Here is a 23,817-nt window from a genome sequence, read left to right on the forward strand (position 1 = left end):
AAAGGATAGGGTTAGTCAAGTGAAGATCTGGTTAAGAACATCCCAGGAGGAGGAAACAGTTGTGCAAGATCTTGAGTGCAGTAGGTGTTGTTCAGACAGTATGACTGGAGAGACATAAACACATGGGAGGTGAGGTCAGAGAGGCAGCAGGCAGGGGTGGGTTTATTCTGTAAACTGAATTTGGATTTTTATTCCAAGTGACACCGGAAGTTTTTGTTGTTTTTAAATAACAAGCTGAACAGTGCAGTTTTCCTTGCCCTGATTTAGAAACGAATTCTTTTTTCTTTGAATGCTGGGTTTGTGTGAGTGTAATGGAAAGGATACATGGCAGGAACCCCCATCCCCACCCCCACCCCATTCCCCCAAAAAACTAAAAACAAAAGTTAACTAGAGCGTAGGCTCCTTTAACTATTTGATTCCTCCTCCTCGGCTGATTTTCCCTTACCAAGATGGCCGCCGTCAAGCTCTCTCCTCATTGGTCAGTTTCCCGCAGGTGCCGGTGCTAGCCCCGCCCACCAGCTCTCTACCCGGGCCTTGCGTTCTTGGGGCCATAATTGACAGACTCCAGAGAGTGGGCGGTGCGGGTATCGGATGTGACGTTTCCGGAAGCTTCGGGTGTCGTCCGCGGGAAAAGGTGGGGAAGGGTCCCGGGAAAGTGGTGGGCGGCGGGGGCGCTGAGCTTGGTCTGACTCTGAGGGAAGCGGCCGCCGTGAGTGTGCCTGCAACCTTTCCTCCCCGCGCCCCTGCCCGGCCCGCCGCCCGAGGCTCGGGTCCTTGGCTGGGCCCGGCGCCTCCCCGCCTTCCTGACCGGAAAGACCCGAAAACAAATGATTTTGCTGTGGTGTTACGCATTTGGCTAGAATGCCTTAAAGGAGGGGGCAGCAAGCAGTTGTCCGAAAGTTCCTTCCACTGTATATATCCCCTCCACACCTTCCTGCCGCTTCCTTTTAGGTCTTCTGGGCTCCCAGTCTTTATGCCACTTCCCCCCCCATTTTTGCGGAGACTGCATCTCCTCTTTGGAGTGTCGTTCAACCCTGTAGTCCCGGGTACCGCTTGTTGGTCACGGGAGGGGTTCCATTCTTGACCCCAAAGATCTTCTGGAAAGTACCAGAGAGGCACTGAGGTGCAGAAACATCCTCTGCTTCAGTTAGCTTTCATGGGCTCTGAGTTTACTAATAAGACAACTTGGGGAGGTTTAGATTTGCTATTTGCTTTTTGAGCCTCCCCGGCCCCCCCCCAAAAAAAAAAGCTGTATGGGAGATGAGTTCCTGGTAGTCTTCACAGCTTTTATTTATTAGTAGTGTGTTTTACAGAGGATACTGGAGAAACTGACCTGGAGAGAGTATTGGCCAAGAGGAGACTGTATCTGAGGGAGGCGTTTGGAGTGGAAAACAGAAAAACACAAATGAAATGTGGGAGTTTCTGGGCAGATCAAAATACTGACTGAAGTAAATAAGATCTCTGTTGGGAAGGAGTATGGTTTTAGATTGAGAAGACAAAATGGAATTAGTTCATACAAGCCTGGGTTGAATTCTCTTAAGTTGTGTATTCTTAAGTATACTGGTTAGGACGTGCTGTACTTCATCGTCTTGAATACCAATTCTTTTTTCGCTATTATCAAGAGTGATGAACTCTTTGAACCTGACTCTAACAGTGACTATCTGTTAGGATTGTAGTATTAATTAATTTTTTTTTTTTTTGCATTCCAAGTTACCTTTGACCCCTTTTGTTGTTGGAAGAGTGCTTAGTCTTTGAAGATAGATTTGAATAAATTGTCCTCAAGATCTAAATTCCTTGCCATGAGATGATGTGACTTGACTAGTTTTTCAGAGCAGAGTTAGGATTATGAGCAGTCATTCCTGGACCAAAGTTAGTTCCCCTAAATTTTTAAAAAATGTTTATTTATACACACAAGAAACAGGGTACAGACCAGAGGTGTGTGTGTTGTGGGGGGGGGGAGCTGTGAGAGAGGGTACATCAGAGACAGAGTGGGGAGCAGAACAGGCAGATCTACTGAAATACACTACTGAGGGGAGCAGTGGACCTAACAGGAGAGGTCTGCCACACAATATGGGTCACCTCCTTGGCCTGGGATTGAACGCATGCTGCAGTAGCTGCTGATAGCTTCCCAATACGGTGCTTTAACCCACTGTGCCACCAGGAAGGGCCCCAGTTCCCCTAATTAACTTTGTGCTTAAATATGAAGAGTAGGACACAGAAAAAACATCAGTTATATTAAATTAAATAAAAATGACCTAACCTGTAGTCACTACACTCACAAAATTTCATCCAGTATTTTCTGCAGGTACGAGGGTAGATGGAAGGTTGCCAGGAGTCATAATACAAAAAATATAAAATACAATCCCTCCTCTTAGTGGTGCTCAGGACAGGGACACCTAATGGTAGGGGCTGATTAATATAAAGGGTAGGCACTGAACCTCCTGTGGCCTATTATAGTTATACTCCTTGTACTACCTAATATAGCACCAGGATTATAGGTTTTTGAGGCTGCCAATTCTTTCATTGTTGTGATGTGAGCTTCTTTAAGGGTCTCAACTTCCTTGTATGTGCTGTGGGCCATGGTGTTGATGCCATCTATTTTCTTTTTCCTGTCTCAGAACTTGGTCCTGATGACTGACCATGGAGATGTGAGCCTCCCACCCGAAGACCGGGTGAGGGCACTCTCCCTCATGGGTAGTGCAGTGGAAGTAAATGAAGACATTCCACCCCGTCGGTACTTCCGCTCTGGAATGGAGATTATCCGCATGGCATCCATTTACTCGGAGGAAGGCAACATTGAACATGCCTTCATCCTCTATAACAAGTATATCACGTAAGACACCTCCACTTGCCTTTTCTTTTCCTGTGACTGATGTCTCACTCATTCTGCTTTTTGCTCATTTTCTCTGCTTGTATTGCTTAAACTAGAGAACTTTACATCATTAGCATTAATCATTTTTGTTCCCGGTTCCTACATATTGACTGTCCTTGCCACTCAAAGCACGAGTACTGAAAGTGTTATTCTCATGACTCAGTGATTTCATGAGTAAGAGACCTACTTCTTTGGCCTGTGCCCACGTTGCCCAGCTGTTATGTAAAGGAATTGGTGGTTAAACTGTTTTGTATTGGTGAATGTTTTTTCTGTCTTCTCCCTATTAAGGCAGCCAATCATAGGATTGTTGTTGAGGTTTAGCAGAGCCAGTATTCCTCACCTCTTTTGCTACTTATCTTGTAGCAAATTGAATGACTCAGAAAAAAAGCTTTTTCTTTTTAACCTTTACCATGATCAGGAAATCATCAAATAAGTATTAACCACCCACATTTTCTGTGGCTCATCATAATAAAAGTTTTCCTTTGAGTTGCTTAGCATTTTAGGGTAGAAGTTTTCAACTTACTTAACCAGAAACAACTTCTAAAGCCCCAGTGACAATGAAGTGATAAGTAAGGAAATGACTTAGCAAGGGGATAACCTTAAGGGGTCTCATTTATAACTCTAGTCTTGTTCTTTCATAATACTAGGACCTTCTAGTAAGAAAAATAATTTTAGTGTATTTGTGTTGTTTCTGAATAGTTTGTTGTTTCTCTGCATTGTGTCATTTGCTCTTCACAGTTTTGTGTGCATTGAATAGGGCACACCACCATCCAACCCTGCATATGGGAACAAGCTCAGGGTTTAGTCATATGCTTTTGTTCCAATGTGGAATGACAGAAACAGATTTTCTAGTTTTTAATTCAGGATTCATTCTACATGATAGGTCCCATTCTTTTTGTTTTCTTTTGGTAATGTTATATAAGTTGAAGGTAGTCTTTTGAGATAATAGTCTTGAATCACACTGAATATTTTAATTGTATTTTGAGGTACCATATGGTAACAGAACTCAGAAGGTACCAAAGGATACACGTATTTAAAAACTAAGTTTCCCTAGCATTCTTCTATCCCTCAAGCTCTCAGTTCCCCTTCTCAAAGACAGAGACTCTTACATGTCCTTTCAAAGATCTATGCATATCAGTTTCAGAATACTACATTTCTGATTATAAGCTACTCTGAAGCAGGAGTTATCAGCCTTGGTGTCATTGACATTTTGGGATAACTCTTTGTTGTGGGGACTGTCCTGTGCATTGTAGGATGTTTTGCAGCATACTTTTGTCTATCCAGTAGATGACAGGAACATCTTCTCCTCTGGTTGGGACAACCAAAAATGTCTCTGATGTTATCTAATGTTTTCTGAGGGTGGAATTGTCCCTGGTTGAGAACCAGTGTGCGAGAAAGGTAGTTGTAAGCAGGGACTCACAACTTAATATGAGTTTCATGTTATGATTAGAGAGTGGAGAAAAATAACTGCTGGGTCATTTTGTTTACGTTTAGAAATAGCGCCTGTTTCCTGAAAGCCCTTACAGTCCTTCCATTTTGCAGTTATATGGCCATTTTGCAGTTATATGGCCTTAGTGTTAAAGTTTTTAAAATTATAAATGCATTTTCACCCTATATGCTGTTAGGTTTATTTTTAGGCACAGGAGGCAGATTATTTATTGTTCTGAAATGTTTCTTTGGCTGTTCTCTTCAGATAATCTGCTTCTGGCAGAAATAGTATTTCTTCTTCTTTTTTTTTTTTTTTTTTAAAGATTTATTTATTTATGCATACAGAACGGGGTTGCAGGCCAGATGTGCAAGAGTGAGAGGATTCACCAGAGAAAGAGTGGGGAACAGAACAGGTAGATGTACTGAAATACACTGTTGAGGTGACTAGTAGTGGGTCTGGAGAGGTCTCCCACACCATGGGGGTCACCTCCCTGGCTGGGGGTCGAAGTCATACTGCAGATAGCTTCATAGTGCTATGCTTTATCCTGTTGTGCCACCAGGGAGGGCCCTCTTGTTTATTTCTAATTACCTTGTGGTTCATTCTCCTAGAATAAGACCAGGGGTACAAATCCTTTGGAGAATCACAGTTGAAAAAGATAAGTAGAATCATGGAGTCATTCTATGAGGGGATTTGTGAAGGGTTTTCTGTGTCCTCTCCCACATAGAAAGTGCTGTGAGGGCAAGGACACTAGTTATTTACCAAATATATTTTGTGTATACCTACTGTCTACTTAACCCTGCACTAGGTGTTGGATCCATAGTGAGTAAAATGGCTCCTGCCCTTACTGAGGTACCTTTCTAGTTTTGAGAGAAGATTAATAAATAGGCTAGCAAATAAAGGTCTAGTCACAGAATGAGAAAACCACTATGAAATCACCAAAGAAAGTGCTGTGACAGAGAATAAGGAAGGATATCTAGTAAATGGAGTGGTCAGGGAAGGTTTGCTTGAGAAGATAAGATTTAAGCTGAGATTTGAAAGATACCAATAGAGTTGGTCCTTTCAAGAGCATAGGCCAAGCATTAAAAACAGTTGTAATTGTACTCAGAAACTTTGGCTAGGAAACCCTCTTATGTTCTGATTGAAGATCATTGTGCTTAGAGTGTAGCAAGAAAAGAGGGAGAATGATTGCAGATGATGTTGGAAAGGCAGGGGGACTAAGTCATGCAAACTTGCAGTTTCTCTTGAGAGCAGTAAATAGCCACTGAAAAGTTTAAGTCAGGTTTTGACATAGTCTTATAGTTTAAAAATATAAATTTTGGTTACTGTGTGGTAAATGGTAGAGGAGTATTAAGAGAAGTCTGGGGATAAGTTAGGAAACTTAAAACAGCCAGGAGGGAGGCTGGTGCCTTTAAAGAATGTGGCAGCTTAGAAAGAAGCAGATGGATGTGGTATTTTGGAGGTAGAGTCTACAGGACTCAGCAGATGTAGAATGGGAAAGAAGGTGGTATGAATGTTGGCCTCAGGTTTCTGCCTGATATAATTTAGGATGCACTGGCCCATTTACTGAGATGGGGAGAATGATACTGAAAAGGGATTGAGTAGGGGGATGATTCAAGTCTTCAGGCTTGGAATTTTTGATATGCTCGGCTTGAGATGCCTGTAAAATATTCAAACAGCGATCCAGTAGGAGGTTGGATGTGCCAGTCTGAACTCACAGGTGGGGTCTGGGTTGGAAACACAAACCAGGACCTCTCAGCATACACATGGTCCTGAAGCCCTGAGAACCACTGCTGCCTTCTAGAGCAGAGATCCTTAACCTGGGGTTCAGGTATCCTAAGGGATTTATTGGTAAAATTCAAGGTTCATGAACTTGGTTGGAAAAAACTTTTCTAGTTTATAATAACCTCTAACAGAAAGTACTGTTTCCTCCATTTTGAATGTAAGCCTCAAACTGCAGTATTAGCAATAGAGTATTGTAACTTTGTCATCAGTAGAGATGAGATATTTTCATATTACATTATGACAATGACAGAATTACAACTGAATTATTAATCTCATGATTAGCTCCCATTTTTAAATGTATTAACAAAGAAGCACATAACACCTTTTTATATTTTGAAAACTGTTTTGGTAGAATCAGTTTCTTTTGGAATCCTTAGATTTTTTTATATCTAAAAAATTATTTTTGAGGACTCCATTGGCTTTAATAGATGCCAGAAAGATCCATGGCACATAAAAGGATCAAGAATCTTTGATAACAAGAATCTTTTGATAACAAGAAGGAACCTAGAATTGAGCCTGGAGTTTGTTTAGTGGCAGGAAGGCCAACAAAGAAAATGTTGAAGGAAGATTGGAGAGGCAGTTGGAAGCCAAGGAGGGAGGGGTGTCACAGGAACCAAAGAGGTCAGTGTTTGCAGGAAGAGTGGCTATGCCAGAAAATTTGGGTAGGTGAGTGAGGATTTGGGTTTAGTAATGTGTCATGGTGATCTTGGTTAGCAGTTTCACTAGAAGGATTAAAGAGACTAGATTGGTGCAGGCTGAAAGGTGAACGGACAGTGAGAAAGTGGACACCATGAGTGTCCTGTTAGCATACTTTTTTTAGCAACCATTTGATCTCTGCAACAACCTCTGCGTTTTAGTATGAGAGCGGCTTTAGACAAATGGGTGTGGCTTTGGTCTCATGAAACTTGATTTACAGAAACAGACAATGAGCAGGTTTGACCCACTAGCTGTAGTTTGCCAGTTTCTATCAGAGATAACTCTTTGTAGGAGTTTGCCTAGGAAATAAAGTGGAAGTAAGGAAGGCATTGAAGGGGCACAAGGAGTTCATGAATGTGCTGTGTATTTTAAGATGGGGGATTCTAGAGCATGTTTTCTGTTGGTAGGAAGGTTTTGGAGAAGGAAAGGCTGATAGTACAGAATACATATATATATATATATATATATATATGCATTTTTAAAAACTGATTTGGTGTTACTTTCAGTGGCATGTGTCAGTTCCTATGAGACTTACATGGGCAGTCTGTCCCTGTAGATGGTGTTCCCCTTATACACTTAATATAATGAACTAGACCTGGAGGACAGTTGACTGCAAGGGGAGGTGGGATGTAGCAGCTTTTACTTAATTTGTTGGATTTAGGTTTAAATTTGGAACTTTATTGGACTGGTTTGACCTACAAGTTTTTGTTTTTTTTTTTTAAAGATTTATTTATTCATACAGAACTGGGGTACAGGCCAGAGGCTCAGGGGCGGCGAGAGGCTTCACCAGAGACAGAGTGGGGAGCAGAACAGGCAGATCGACGAAGTACACTGCTGAGGGGAGCAGCGGGCGGGTCAGGAGAGGTCTGCCACGCCATGTGTTCACCTCCCGGGCAGGCGGGAATCGAACTCATGAGGAAGTGGCTTTAGCTTCTCAGTGCTGTGCTTTAACCTGCTGCACCACCAAGGAAGGCCCAAGTTTTTTGTTTTATTGTGTAAGCCATCCATGTGACTACCTTCATTTTCCTTGCAAATATTTTCAGGACCCTAATTCTGATTCTGTGAACTGATGAAACCTAGGATTTGCAAAAAGGTTCTAGATAAGTATTACTTAGTCTGTTTTATGTTATGTTTTTCTTGCTATATAGTCATGTCAGTAATGGTGGTTCACTTTGGCAGCTAGTACCACTGAGGAGAGAGGAAGGAGGAGGGCAGGTATCTCCCTCACCATTCTTCTGCCTTCCCCACCCCCTCATCAAGAAAGTCATTGTCCTATGCCTTTTGTGGATACTTTAATAGAGGGTTTTAAAAAAAACATGTCTGTTCTTTTTCGGGAGCAGTTCAGGCATCTTCATGATCTCAAGCATATTCCCCCCTCCAAAGTAGGAATTCTTTGCCTTTCGCAGACCCCAGTGTACAGGAAAGATCTTTAGCATATTAAATCAGTACATATTTTCATGATGAGCACGGACTATAATCCAGGCAGTGAATTCTTTCACAGCTTTTTATGGTCATTGAGTAGCTACATAGAAGGGAGTAAGTACGTAGGCAATTCCTGTCTGCTGTGGGAGCCTCCAGCAACATAGACTTCCTTTCTGAAGCTGCTCTTTCACCTGTGTTGAAAGTGTTTCTCCGAGATTGGGGCCGAAGGGCTGTTTTCCTCTGTGATTATACTTGCTTTGCTGATTAACTTTTAAGATTGGGAGGAATGAAATGACAGTCCTTAATACATCCATGTTGTAGAATTTCTGCTTGAATTTTGGAATTCTTTGTTTTTAATACACAAAATTAGTATATATTCTTGTTTAAAACAGTTTTTCCACCCTATATGGGAAGGGAGACAATAAAATGAGAAGTTCCATTCCAGAGGTACTACTTCTTTTTCTTTGTACAAAAAAAAAATACTTATTCCTTGTTTATCTTTTTTCCTTAAAGCATGAATGAAATCATATGATATATTCCATTCTACAACTTGCTTTCCTAACAGTCTTATCTTTCTGTATCAGGACATACCAATCCATTTCAGTCTGCCTCGGGGCTATTTCTTCTGCCTGGAACATTCTTCTTCCAAATCTCTTTATGGCTCACTTTCTTCCAGTCCTTTCTCAGAGATGCCTTCCTTAACCTGCCCTATATAAAACTTCAACTTCTATCTTCCCTTTTAATTATCTTTTCCTACCACTGAGGGGGTACACACTTTTTGTTTTGTTGAATTTCTGCTCCTCCATTGTACTATACACTCTGGAGAGGGGAAGAGAGGAGCTTTACTTTTTAATTAAATTTATTTATATATGTTGTATGTTCATTTTTAAACAATGTTTGCTTGCCCTCCACCCCCCGCCTCAGGTGTTGTCCCTGTAGAATTTCCTCTCCCAATTCACCCATACACCATCGCCACAGGCCCTTGTTCCTCCCTCCTTCCTTCCAACCCCTCTCCCTCGCCTTCTCTTGCAGGATGTCTCTGGTTTATAACTGTCTCTGTGCTCTTGTTTTGTTTTGTATTGTTAGTATTTCCCCCCTGATGTCTTATTTGGTTCCCTTATATTCCTCCTAGAAGTGTAATCATCTGATATTTTTCTTTTTCCTTCTGATTTATTTCATTGAACATAATTCTTTCTAACTCCATCCATGTTGCTATGAATAGTATTTGTCTATCTTTTTGATTGCTGAATAGTATGTATATATACTTCATCTTCTTGATTCAGTCATCTATTTTTGGGCATTTGTGTTGTTTCCATAGCTTACCTATTGTAAATAGTGCTGCAATAAACATAGGAGTACAACTATTCTTTTGAATTAATGTATTTGTGCCCTTTGGGTAGATTCCTAGGAGTGACATTCCTGTGTCATATGGTAGCTCCATTTTTAGTAATCTGAGGAACCTCCATACAGCTTTCCATAGTGGTTGGACCAATTTGCACTCCCACCAGCAATATAGTAGAGTTCCTTTTTTGTTGTTGCTAGTTTTTTGATATGTGCCGTTCTTACTGGTGTAAGGTGGTCTCTTGTTGTGGTTTTGATTTGTATTTCCTTGATTATAAGGGATGTTGGACATTTTTTCATATGCTTATTGGCTGTTTGCATTTCCTCTTTGGAGAAGTGTCTGCGAAGTTCCTCTACCCAGTTTTTGACTGGGTTATTTACTTTTTTTGTTGTTGTGTTCTGTGACTTCTTTGTATATCTTTATGATCAGTCCCTTACTAGTTGTATGGAGTGCAGAGATTTTTTTTCCCAGTCAGTAGGGTGTCTCTTTGTTTTGGTTAATATCTCTTTTTTGCTGTACAGAAGCTTTTTAGTTTGATGTAGTCTCAGGTATTTATCTTTCCTTCACTTTCTTTGCTTTGGGGGATGAGTCTTTAAAGATGTTACTGAGATGTATGCCTTGTAGTGTTTTACCTATATTTCTTCTATATGTATTTTATCATTTCAGGTCTTATGTCCAGATCTTTTAGCCATTTTGAGTTGATTTTTGTGCATGGTGTGAGTTAGTGGTCTAAATTCATTCTTTTGCTCATCTTAGTCCACCATTTATTGAACAAATTGTCTTGTTCCATTGCATATTCTTTGGAGGGGAGGAATTTTTTAAAAAGATTTACTTATTTATGCACACAGAATTGAGGTACACGTCAGAGGTACAGGGGCGGTGAGAGGATTCACCACAGAGTGGGGAGCAGAACAGGCAGATCACTGAAGTATGGTGGATCAGGAGATGTGTGCCACACCATGTGGGTCACCTCCCTCCCAGAGATCTTACTTGTACTGCTATAGCTGTGGTAGCTTCTTAGTGCTGTGCTTTAACCCCTTGTGCCACCAGGGAGGGCCCCTGGAGAGGAATTTTTGACACCAGTCTTTAAAATAATGCTGGACCCCATAATAGTATGTGTGTATTTGTAAGCAGTAAATATTTGCTGAATGAATGAATCTGTTGGTTTGATATTTGGGTGCACCATAATTTATTAATTGTCTATTGAAGGACATTTAAGCTTTCAATTTTCCCTACTTTTGTGAAAAATGCTGTATTGAATAGTTTCATACATTTTTCTGTACTGTTGTGTGAAGATCTCTATATTAAATTCCTGGAGGTGGAATTGTGAGTTTAAAGAATATCCATGTTTTAAATTTTGAATAGTTGTCTCCTACCTTCCTCCCTCCCTCTAAGGGAAAAAGAATTCTCAATTTACAGTCCTTTTAAGAGTATATAGAATATCCATTTCCCTACACCCATACATAGGGGCTAGAGTCAGTCTTCAGGCCTTTGCTAGTTTGATAGAAGAAGATGGTATCTCATCTTAATTTAATATCTTTCATTTTAAGTACAGTTGAGTTCCATTTCATATCTTTATTTACTTTTTGTATTTGCTTTTCTTGTATTTCCTTTGTTTTCTTCCATTGTTCTGTTAGGTTGTTTTTGCCAGTGCACGGTTGTTTGCTTTGGTGCATTTCTCTCCCCGGGCTGTAACTAGATATAACCTCAGAGAACAGTATACATCTGGGCTACAGCTATTCTAGACCTATGATGTTTCTAGCCTTGGTGTTAGCATCTTGATCTCTTTTTGCTCACATTTTTGTGTTTATTCACTAGTAACAAAAAATCTTAAGCATGTAACAGATGCTGGCTATGTGCTAAGCCCAGTGCTAGCTCTTTATTATTATTTTTAAAAATCTCTTCTAGCATCCCAATAACCCTATTAGATAGTTCATACTAGTTTGCTTTCATATATATAATTTATACATATATAAAGAAACTGGGGGAAAGGGAAGATGAGATGAAATTACTTACCCGAGCTCACACAGAGAGTCAATGATCAGACCTGGGTTTGAGCCCAACGGGTGACTCCAGAGCCTCTGTCTGAACCACTGAGCAACATTGCCTCCCGTGTGGGGGAGGGGCAATGCTGCCCATTCCCTGCTTTCAGAAGACCTTTTTTTCCCGGTGTCCCCATTCAAAAAATTCACCATAGTTGTTGAAGCAAGGGAAAAATTCATATACAGGTCTGGAAGTTGTATCTTTACTTATAAATTAGATTCTATTCTATTAAAATCTAAATAATTGAAAAGGGTGTATGGTGAAAAGTTCCACTCCCATTCTTGTCTTATTTACCCTATTTCCTCTGCCCTCTAATTTACTAAGTTCTATAATACTTCTTGTGGGGTTTTTTGTATGTAAAATATTTCCATGCTTTTGCTTATCTTATGTATAAATCAGCCTATTCTATAAACCTTTTTGCTTTGTCATTTTTTTTTTTTTAAAGATTTATTTATTTGTACATACAGAACTGGGGTACAGGCCAGAGGCTCAGGGGTGGTGAGAGGCTTCACCAGAGACAGAGTGGGGAGCAGAACAGGCAGATCGATGAAGTACACTGCTGAGGGGAGCAGTGGGCGGGCCAGGAGAGGTCTGCCACGCCATGTGGTCACCTCCGGGGCAGGCGGGAATCGAACTCATGCAGAAGTGGCTTTAGTTTCTCAGTGCTGTGCTTTAACCCGCTGCGCCACCAGGGAGGGCCCTGCTTTGTCATTTTTTAAAGTTAGCTCATCCAGAGGTTACAAGACATTTTATTGAATGCCTCTTTATACAAGCAACAGTACAGGTTTTCAAGGAGTATTCAAAGACGCATGAGACACAGAACTCTTTGGCCTCAGAGGCTTTATACAGTTTGAATACAGAAGCAAACTTAAAGTGTGGTGTTTATATGACATGGTATTTTCTAGAGTGATTAAGGCTTCAATACAAAACATATCAGCCTATTGAAACATGTACTTTGGTTTTTAGAGCCAGCATGAGACAGCTCCTGCATTATAATATAAGTCTCTTGGTCACAAGAGACTTATTTATCTTATTTGTCTTAATATTTTCTGCAGGATTTTATGGTTAAAGAAATAAACCTGACTTATTTTAAAATAGACTTCAAGGAAGCTGGTTTTTTTTTTTTTAATCTTTTTTTATGAGCCCAAAGGGAAGATTTTTTAGAATCATTTTGACTTCAGAATTCATCTGTGCCCTAGGGGCCTTGTCAAATTGGATTGAAATGAAATTTTCATGTACCTAATACGGAAGTAAAGGAGAAGGGCTCATCTATAGAGGGTTTGTTTTGATAGACAGTCTCTTCTTTTCCCCCGAACTGGACTTTCTGCTTCATTTACTCATATTCATGGATAGAAAGTAGGAACGAGTTTATCCCAAGTACAGTATAGTATTTTAGGACTGTTGGCAAGCTATCCTCAATTTATTTATTGCCACTTAATTCTGTTAAAAAAACATCTTTGTTTAGAGTCTTCCAACAGTTCTACACATTCCAGGAGCCATGTGGAGGCACTATGGTATAGTGGCTTAAAAAGTAAACTCTGGAGCCAGCCTCCTGGCATTGAAATTCTGATTCTGTCATTTTGGACTGTGACAAGTTACTGAATTCCTGTTTGTTTTCACTGTTCCCTCAGAAGATAATCATAAATGTTGGAAGTCTATGAATTGGTTCAGTTTATGTTTCCCTCTGGGCTTTACAACCAAGAGCAAGAACTGAAAGAGAAAATCTATCATCTTAAGTTTCTCTAAGAACTTTTCATTAAAGATTATAATGTGCATTACATACGTAACAAACATGTACTGTACATATCTAATGCATGTGCTGTCTTAGTATCTTAATGTTTGGTGGATGTAGAGAATATTTTTCTTTGAAGGGACATGAATCCCACAGGGGAAAAGTAATCCACAGTTACACAGGATCTAAAGGTAGTAAGGTGACATGAATTTTCTTTCAGCCTCTTGCATTTGGTTGCCAAACTCTTTTCTGGAGTTCTGTGACTAGGACCTTTCCTTTCAAAACCTGTCACATTACAACCAGAAAATATTTAAAATAGCTATATCATACAGCAGTTCCACTCCTTGGTATTTATCCGAGGAATGTAAAACTTCGTTTGATGGGCTTTGTGCACTCTGTGTTCGTGCATTGCGGTTTATAATAGCCAGTTATGGAAACAACCTAAGCACCCAACAACAGATGAGATAAACAAGGTATGGTATATATAGACAATGGAATACTACTCAGCTATAAAGAGAGATGAAATCTTGCCATTTGCAACAACATGGATGGAACTAGAGGGGATTATGCTAAGTGAAATGCATTAGGAGAAAGACAAATAACTATTATAAGTTCATATGTGCAATTTAGAGAAACAAAATAAATAAACAGACAAAGCTAAACCAAAACAAACCCAGAATTATGACTGAAGAATTGAGACTACTAGAAGGGGAGGTGGAGGTGAAGGCGATGGGAGCGGGGTGGTCTGTGGTGGAGGGCTGTACTTTAGTGGGATGTGTGGTGTGGTAACAGATCTGAAGAGGTGTGAACATTGTCTTCTAAGTTCCATATAGTATTGTAAACCAGTGGCACAGTTATACGGCAACATGGCATTCTTTCCCCCTAATAATGCCTCTATAAATAATTTTAAAAAGAGTCTCTTTGGAAATACATTTCTGGGCACAGGAATTTCTTTTTTGTTTTAGGAGTCTGATACTTGCTGCTACACACCCAATTTGGGAGGAGAGAGAAATAGTCTTTTGTTATCGACAGGGAAAGGGATGGATGGGAAACATGGTTTCCATAGTTTGTTACTGCTCCCTGCAAGTTCAGAAGCCCAGCCCACCTGTGTGGCAGAATGAGAGAGTTGTATTGTTTCAGTCTTTTTTTTTTTTTTTTAATTTTCTTTGCATAATTATTCTGATCTGTTCCCTTAGGCTCTTTATTGAGAAACTACCAAAGCATCGAGATTACAAATCTGCTGTCATTCCAGAAAAGAAAGACACAGTAAAGGTGGGTTTTCACTTTTACATTTGAGAGCTTCAGAGAAACACAGGCTAATTTAAAGGTAAAAGTAGTAGCATACTAACGATAAGGGACTGATCTGTCCCTTATCACAAAGATCTATGGAGAGCTAATGAAGCACAACAAAAACAAAGTAAACAAAGCAGTCTGAAATGGGCAGAAGAGGGCCCTCCCTCTTCTGATGGTGCAGTGGGTTAAAGCACAGCACTAAGAAGCTAAAGCTACTTCAGTACAAGTTTGACCCTCGGCCCCACAGGTGACCCACATGGTGTGGTGGACCTCTCTTGACCCACCTTTTGCTCCCCTCTGTAGTTTATTTCAGTTAATCTGCCTGTTCTGCTCCCCTCTCTGTCTGGTAAATCACTGCCCCTGCACCTCTGGCCTGTACCCCAGTTATGTATGCATAAATAAATAAATCTTTTTTTAAAAAAAAGGCAGAAGAGCTAAAAAAAAAACACTTCTACAAAGAAGAAATGCATATGGCCTACAGGCATATGAAAAAATGTTCAACATCACTTATAATCAGGGATATACACATAAAAACCACAATGGGGCCCTCCCTGGTGGCGCAGTGGGTTAAAGCACAGCACTGAGAATCTAAAGCCGCTTCCACATGAGCTCGATTCCCGCCTGCCCAGGAGGTGACCACATGGCGTTGGCAGACCTCTCCTGACCCGCCCACTGCTCCCCTCAGCAGTGTACTTCATCGATCTGCCTGTTCTGTTCCCCACTCTGTCTCTGGTGAAACCTCTCACTGCCCCTGAGCCTCTGGCCTGTACCCCAGTTCTGTATGCACAAATAAATAAATCTTTAAAAAAAAAAAAAAAACCACAATGAGATACCACCTTACACCAGTGAGAATGACACATATTTAAAAAATAGCAACAATAAATTTTCGTGAGGAGGTGGAGGAAAAGAAACTCTCCTACATTGCTGGTGGTCCAACTACTATGGAAAGCTGTGTGGAGGTTCCTCAAACTACTAAAAATGGAGCTTCCATCTGATTCAGCAACTACACTCCTAGGAATCTATACAAAGGACACAAAAACAATAATTCAAAAGGATACCTGCATCCTTGTGTTTATTGCAGCACAATTTACAATAAGTGAGCTATGGAAGCAATCCAAGTGCCCCAAAATAGATGACTGGATCAAGAAGATGTGGTATATTTACACAATGGAATATTACTCACCAGTCAAAAAGGATAAACTCATGCCCTTTGCAGCAATATGGATGGAGCTGGAAGGATTATGCTCAGTGTAATAAGCCAGAAAAAAAAGAAAAATATTGAATGGTCTACTTATAGGAGAAATACAGAGAAAACAAGTAATAAATCAGAAAAATAACTATAATAAAGTAAAAATCAAAATCATCAGGCAACTATATATCAGAGACATTCTATAAGGAGGAGGAGGGAGAAGGGCCAGGGCAGGAATAGGAAGAGCACAGGGGACTATCATGATGATGTACGGATGAATTGTTGGTGGGAATTTCATGGGGAAATCATACATTGTACAAAAATGAAGGATGATGTACTTTATTTTAAAAATTAAAAAAAATAGTAATGTGTGTATCTGGGCATCAAGCGCTGCAGTAGGAGACAGTTCTCTTTATAGGATCCATTATGGAGTAGGTGCGGTACAGCAAGGTCTTTTTTTCCCTGTAGAAGGGCTGGGATATAAATCAAAGGTGTAGGGGTGCTGAGAGGATTCACCAGAGATAGAGTGGGGGACAGAACAGGCAAATTTATTGAAACAAACACTGCTAAGGGAAGCAGTGGGTGACAGAGGTCTGCTGTGCCAGTGGGTTACTGGCTTGGGGTTAACTTCAGGCTGTAGTGGTGATAGCACTTAGACTTAACCCCTAGGCTATCAGGGAGGCCTTATTAGGATATTTAAAATCAATTTTGGAAATACTTTCTCAATGACCTACGTGGCTGAAGTCATCTTTTTACTTCTTTATTTATTAGCTGACACTTGTTCTAATTCTTGGTTTTTTATTTTGGTCTCAGAAATTAAAGGAGATTGCATTTCCTAAAGCAGAAGAGCTAAAGGCAGAACTGTTAAAACGATATACCAAAGAATATGCAGAATATAATGAAGAAAAGGTGAGTAGACAACAGTTTAAAAAAGGAGAGATTACTTTTAGTTTAGTTTCTTTTTTTTTTTTTTCTCAGCCCCATCAAACCTTACTTTTAGTTTCTTAGTCTGTGCCCTGGAGTTGCAATATGGCATTTCACTATTTTATATGAGTTTTTTACCTTTTATTTATTTATTTATTTTAGCAAAGACTAGAAACTCAAAGTAGAACATAGTTGTTTATACAGAGGATTCCAACACAGATTTAACCTGCTTGTCCTAAAGGACGACTTAAAGGACAGAAAATATATTGTCTTTCTATTTTATCTAGAATAAGAACATCAGAATAATGGATTTTTTCTGTAGCTGTTTTTAAGTGGTGTCTTGTTGGAAGAGTCTGAAACATGGAAAAACTCCCAATGTTCTAGTGTTAGTCTGCATCACATGTGAATATACACTGGTTTGTGGGTGGCTGCTGAGTTCTGTTCTGGAGTCTAATGTTAAAAATCAGTAGAGGGTGAATTATAAAGTATATATTTCTAAGGCATTGAGTGAGGGAAAAACTTAATGGAGGTTATTACTTTATAATCATTTTTTTGAGATGTTACTCTGTTGAACTGGTTACCAGAAAATTGTCAAAATCTTCATTCTGGGTTAAAATGCAGTAAAGATCCACAACGTAGAAGATGTAAGTTTGGGTTTAGTTCTGTTTTATGGACTTACTCAGGATACAAAGGCAATGAGGTACAAATAATACATTGCAGCAGAATTTGGGTAAAGTATATTAGTGTCATGGGAAGGGTGCTGAGAGGCTTGGGACCTTGCCAGTAGTTGAACAGGTATACGATGGCAGTGTCCCACCTTATATCTATTGAGTATCCCATGATGAAGAGCTCAGTATTCCTTGTGTGTAGAGCTACCCAGGACATCATGGATTCAGTTTTGGGCAATAAATCCAGAGCAGAAGTAAATTTTGGAAAATCTCTCTGCTAAAAAGACGTGTTCTGTTGAGGTGTGAAGTCACATAAGTGTTAGGTGTTACACATAAATGTAACTCCTGTTCTTGCTTTGTAGAAGAAGGAAGCAGAAGAATTTGCCCGGAACATGGCCATCCAGCAGGAGCTGGAAAAAGAAAAACAAAGGATAGCCCAACAGAAGCAGCAGCAGTTGGAGCAGGAACAGTTCCATGCCTTCGAGGAGATGATTAGGAACCAAGAGCTAGAAAAAGAGCGACTGAAAATTGTACAGGAATTTGGGAAGGTGGACCCTGGCCTAGGTGGCCCACTGGTGCCTGACTTGGAGAAACCCTCTCCAGAGACATTCCCCGTGGTGCACGCCTCATCCGTACAGCCTTCAGACAATACTACAACTGTGAGGCCGATCAAGCCACCTGTGGTGGACAGATCTTTGAAACCTGGAGCATTGAGCAACTCAGAAAGTAGTAAGTCCATTTGCTTCTGCCCCCTCCCATCTCAACTGCAGCCCAACAGAGTGTCTTTCTAGGGGATTCAACCTAAGATTACCACTATGATCCTACCCACTGGGCAATGGTCAGAGAAACCCATTTGATCAGTATTGCCATCCTCTGCCTCTCACACAGGCTGTACTGTGAAGGTGACCTATACTTAGCCATATAGGTTACCTGAGACCAGAACAGTGTTCTGAAATATTAATTATAACCTGAAACTGAGACCCCCAGCTTGTAAGGGTTATACAGAGATCCGAAATGTTCAGTGAACTAGAGACTGCTTTTATAAAGGCCTTTCTTTATAAAGGAAATTTGAAATTTATAATACCACTTTGCTATTCAACAGCTCACTTTCAAAAATATTTAACGAGAGCTGTGAATTGTGTTTGCCCTGAAGTATTCCTAACCTGGAAGGAGCTTAGTCAAGATAAAAGCTGTAGTTAGTGATAATTCATAATAGCCATAAGAACTAGACAATGTTTCCTTTTCTCGCCCATAATTGGTTATCTAACAGTAATAGCAATAATGATGAGTATACCTTCATTAGAATAGGTTGGGTTTTTTTTCTGGTGGAGGTGTAGGACTGGGGTTTCAAATTGTCATTAAAGGGAGTCAGCTTTGTAGAGGATCCCTGTGAAAGAATTTGTAAGAGTGGCAAAGACGCTGGACTCTGAAGCGTGACCTTTAGGATTTTTTTCCACCTGTACTTGACAGACTTGTCTCTCTGTATTGTTCCTTCTTAAATAGTCTATCTTTTGGTCAGATTGGCCTGTCATGTTCCCAAGACAGTCCCAGGACTAGCTTACCCAAAGAACTTTGTTAACATTTGTCTTGAACTAAAAATCTTTCTCTGTCTTCCCTGCTTTTCTTGAAAAATTTCCAGATTCCCCCAAACCCTGCCTCCTTTTGTCAGATTGGTTCTCTTCTCCTTAAGACTCAGGAGCTCTTAGTATCTAAAATAGTTGAGATAATTTTCCTGATAGTGTAGTCACATGCTTTATGGTAGGACTTGGGACAATAAAATATGTAAGCATGGTGCATGCGCCCACAAAACATGTATCTTGAGTTTATGTGTAAACTTGAGTTTAATTTCCTGTAGGGCTTGAGTTGTACTATATTTGTGTTGCCGATGGGCTGAGCCCAGTGTCTAGTTGGTTTGTGCTCGGTGAGTGATTATTGAGTTAGAAGGAGAGGTCTGTGCCAAACCTTAACTCAGTAACATCAGATGTGGTCACCAGGCTGCCAGTCCACATCATTCTCCTAAACTTTGTTACCTCTACAGCAGTTCAGACCTTGCTGCTGAATGTGCAGAAACAGAACATCCCTCTCTCTTTTGTGTCCCCCATGAAAATGTGACCCTGAAAGACGTACCCTAATGGTAGTCTGCTGGTGCTCTTGCCAGATTCCTGCCTGGATTTAGGGGACTAGTCTGTTCTTGGCATTCTGAAGCAACTCACGAGGTACTTTGTTCATTCATGTTGGTTTTGACACCAAGGATATGTTTTTTGTTGTTTTGTTTGGTATTTTAACTTTCTTATGAAAGAATAAGTTCAGATGTAGTTGCCCATATTATTATTTATTATCTAGAATATATGCTGGTGTATTTCTTTGAAAGACATACTCTCTGATAATTCTTATCTGAGATAAAAGGTATAAAAAGTAAAAGTTCAGTTAAATGAGGAGGTTGTATTTTTATCCTTTGTATTAGTTTGGGACAGAGCATTAGTGAATAGCTTAGAAACTTTCTTAAATAGTAGTTTACCTTTGTCTTAACTTGAATGATTAAACCTTGCTTTTTCCTTGTAACAATGTACACTGATGGCTATGGCCAGAGGTAGAGAGGAGACTTAATGTCTTTAGGGTGAGATTCCCACTTACTACCTGAAGTTGGGGGGGCCCCAATGATCTGACTTTGTTCTCCTAGCACTGGCAACTCTGAGGTCTGTTTGGGGAGGCTCCACCCCTGGTCTCAGACTTCCCCCTTTCTTCATTACAGTTCCTACAATTGATGGACTGCGCCATGTGGTTGTGCCTGAGAGGCTCTGCCCTCAGTTTCTCCAGTTAGCTAGTGCCAACACTGCCCGTGGAGTGGAGACCTGTGGCATTCTCTGTGGAAAACTGGTAAAACTCAAATTCTTTCCTGAGCTGACACTATTTCTTACCTTTGATCTCCTGTGACTCTCAGAGAATTTCAGAGTTACTTGCTCTGTCCATATCCCTCTAGAGAAGGAAATAGTATCATTTTGAATTTGGAAGCCCTGTATTTGACTTTTTCAAAGTACCTTAGATTGAATTGATTATTTGAATGCAAGTGGTGAGAAATACCTAATTCTAAATTTAAAGGGAAGATCCAGTCATTCCCTGTATATCCTTTTCTGAACACATGCTTTATGGTTGGACTTGGGACAATAAAGTATGTAAAGCATGGTGCATGCACCCACAAAACATATACCAAAGCATCTTGAAGAAATGGGAGATATACATCAAGAAATAAATAGCATGCTAAATAATGAGTAATAGGAGACATTTACTGAAGCCATTGCTAATTGCTGAATGAATAAATGAATGAAGTACAGGAGACTTAAGCTGAGCCTTAAAGGATGAAAATAGCTTTTAGAGACAGTGAGAGGGAAATTATTTTCCACAAGAGCAGGGGAAAAGAAATGGTATAACAGGAAGTTCTCAAGAACCAGCTTGACTACAGCAGGAAATTCCCACAGTGCTGTAGGCATCTACTTCTTTGCATTGTGCCCTAGGCAGTTTGCATGAGCCGCCAGAGTTGGGAACCACAGGGGTGAGGGACTCTGGGAGTAGCAGATGACTCAGGACTCCCTTGAAGTAGGAAGGGCCTTCAATTATATTGCGGTTTTAAGTTTCCACTACCAAGATAGGGTGTGCTTACATAAGTGGCAGGGAATTATCACAAGCTGTTTTCTCTTTTGACAGATGAGGAATGAATTTACCATTACCCACGTCCTCATCCCCAAGCAAAGTGGTGGATCTGACTATTGTAACACCGAAAATGAAGAAGAACTTTTCCTCATACAGGATCAACAGGGCCTCATCACACTGGGCTGGATTCATGTAAGTGACTTGCTCTCAGAGGGCTAGCCTCCTCTTCTTTCATGATGTATTCCACTCAGTGCTCTCTCTGACTCTGAGCAAAGTGAATCATACCCAGATTATTTACATAATTGTTTTTCCTACCATTGAATGCATGCTTGACTTGCCTGGCTTATTTGACTTCTTGCACTCCAGTATTGATTTCTGAGAAGTACTTGTGCTTTCTAATTTTTCTTTTAATAAAAACAAACTTATTTCCCTAATGTCCTAATTTCCCTGTGAATATGAATAGTGATGGGTTGCCAGCCTGCACAATATGTGGACATTGTTATAGAACTGTCCCTAAAAGGTACAAAATATTTTAAATAAACCAAAGCTGTTAAGATGCTTGCATTTGGCCTTTATTAAAGCAGGATACACCTTAATTCAAACCAAAGGGCTGCTAATACAGGTGATTTTTAAGTGTTTATGTGACTTTCTGGTAATGTATAGGTAAAATATAATTTCATTCCTGAAGATTATTTCTGTTCTTCATCCCCGCACTTACAGACCAAGCTGCTTTCATGTTGTGTGACAGGGTTACCTACAAAAAGGTCAGCTCATTTCTGGTTTGGGAAGGTGACACAAATTTGCATGGTAGAATTTGGGAAGTACTGACCTATGAGGCAATCCCATGTGACTTTTTAAAGACCAGTTATAGATAAATACTTGTCTTCTGTTGTATATCTCCCATTGTAGTATATGGGGATATAAAATGTGTTCTTTATCTGCCAAGAGATATAAATTTGTATAAGATATGATTTTAGTCTCCTAAGAGCGATTGGATGAGTAGACATGTAGTAACTCTTCATATGAGGCAAGTTATGCAAATGCCTTTAGTGGTACAAACTGTGGAACTCAGAGCGGGGAAGGCTCACAGTTAGTATCATTTGGACAAAATGGGCCAAGGGAGAGTCCTATAAGGAGGGGATAACTTTGGAGTAGGCCAACTGTTCCTGGAGTCTTGTGGTCCAGTTTGCTGCGGTTTAGGGTTCATATCAGAAAACAGTGGTAGATAGGCTTTTGAGCAGTGTTCCGGAGGATCTTGGGTAGACAGGCAGACTAGGTCTGTTTTTTAGTAATTGGAGAACTCCTAAGGTTTATTTTAGTAGACCAGTGATATGATCAAAGCCACATTTAGAAAATTTACCCTAGAGAGAGATTTTAGGGAGGTTGAGGCAGGGAGACCACACTTAAGACATTAGGGTAGTGATAAAATCTAATGATTAAGAGAGTTAGGTGATGGTAGTGCATCTGGGAAGAAGGTGACTATGGGGAAGTAAATAAGAGAGGAAGATGAATCAAAGTCATTGATGCTTAGAGATTTGGGTCCTGACTCATGGAGATGTCAGTGATCATCTCATGAATACAAACATCTCCAGGGAGAACTTCCTTTGGGAGTGAGGCAGAGGTGTGCTCAGGTCTGAGTATGTTGAATTTGAAGTACTGGTGAGACATTAAATCAGTGAGGTAGTTATCAGGAAGTTGAAATATGACTGGAACTTGGGAGCAAGGTTATGGTGAGAAAGAGGTAGGGAGTCCTCAGCATTTAGCTGTCCTTGGAAGCTTTGGAACTGGGGGAGAGAAAAGCATAATAAGATATTTACCAATAGCTTGGGGAGCAGGCTACCTAGGAGAATACAGACAGTAACAAAGCAGAGATATCAGAGAAAGGAGAGGATAGTGTGAGGCATAGAAGCCAGTGGAAGAGGAAGGTTTTAAGAAGAAATTTCAGTATGTTAACCATGCCACACATTGCAGAGAGCTCTGAAGTGGTAACTTGAATCAGCCTCTTGGATTTGATGATGTCATTGGTGATCTTGATTGAGGAGTTGTAGTGATAGGAGTGCATCATAAGGATTTAAGAAATAGTGGGGTTTGGGGTTGTGGTATAATACAGTGTATACTAAGCCTTTGAAGAGCCTAGCTCTAGAGGACAGGAAAGAGATGGGATGGTGGTTTAAGGAATAGCTGCATTAAAAGAATGTTCACTTGACTGTTTAGTATGAATATGTTTGATTTTGTTTTCTCAAACTTTTATATTTGAAGTAATACATACATAAGAAGTACATAAACTTAAAGAACTCTTAATGAGTTACTAAGCAAATATCTAAATGGGCACACAACATAGTCAAGAAACAGAACCTTGCCAGCATCATGCTTCCCCCACACTACCACACTCCTGCCCAGTCACATGTACCTCCAGGCAGTCCCACCTAACTTTTCAAGAGCTCCTTTGCATTCTTTCTAGTTTTGCTATGAGGTATCCCTAAACTCAGTAGTTCATTTTGCCTGGTTTTGAACTTCATATAGTCAGACTTATGTAATATGTGCATTTTTGTGCCTGGCATCTTTGCTCAACATTTTAATGTTGATCTACATTCTTGTGTGTAGTTGTTGGAAAGGGTTTTCATGGCCATAGAGCCAGTGGAGCACCATAGGGGAGCTGTAGAAGGGCAGGAAAGAGGAGATAATGGGATGTATGAAAGTTTCCAATTAAAAGTACCAGGGCTGGGGAGTTCATCATCATATGGGGGAAAAAATACACATTCCCTTGAGACAAAATT

At 40.2% G+C, this 23,817-nt stretch overlaps 1 protein-coding gene across 1 annotated transcript in view; it reads left to right on the forward strand.

Annotated features, from left to right (window-relative positions):
- The first annotated feature begins 575 nt into the window (after positions 1-575).
- The window catches only part of STAMBP (STAM binding protein), a 28,238-nt gene continuing 4,996 nt past the window's right edge, over positions 576-23,817 (forward strand). Inside the window, exons 1-7 of the mRNA XM_004691534.2 lie at positions 576-634; positions 2,619-2,833; positions 14,515-14,590; positions 16,614-16,709; positions 17,755-18,121; positions 20,145-20,269; positions 21,095-21,232. Of these exons, the coding sequence (XP_004691591.1) occupies positions 2,631-2,833; positions 14,515-14,590; positions 16,614-16,709; positions 17,755-18,121; positions 20,145-20,269; positions 21,095-21,232 (1,005 nt within the window). The 5' untranslated portion in view covers positions 576-634; positions 2,619-2,630. The remainder of the gene's footprint in view (positions 635-2,618; positions 2,834-14,514; positions 14,591-16,613; positions 16,710-17,754; positions 18,122-20,144; positions 20,270-21,094; positions 21,233-23,817) is intronic.

Source organism: Condylura cristata, unplaced genomic scaffold (assembly GCF_000260355.1).
Source record: "Condylura cristata isolate star-nosed mole 26May11 unplaced genomic scaffold, ConCri1.0 scaffold00031, whole genome shotgun sequence".
Lineage (NCBI taxonomy): Eukaryota > Metazoa > Chordata > Mammalia > Eulipotyphla > Talpidae > Condylura > Condylura cristata.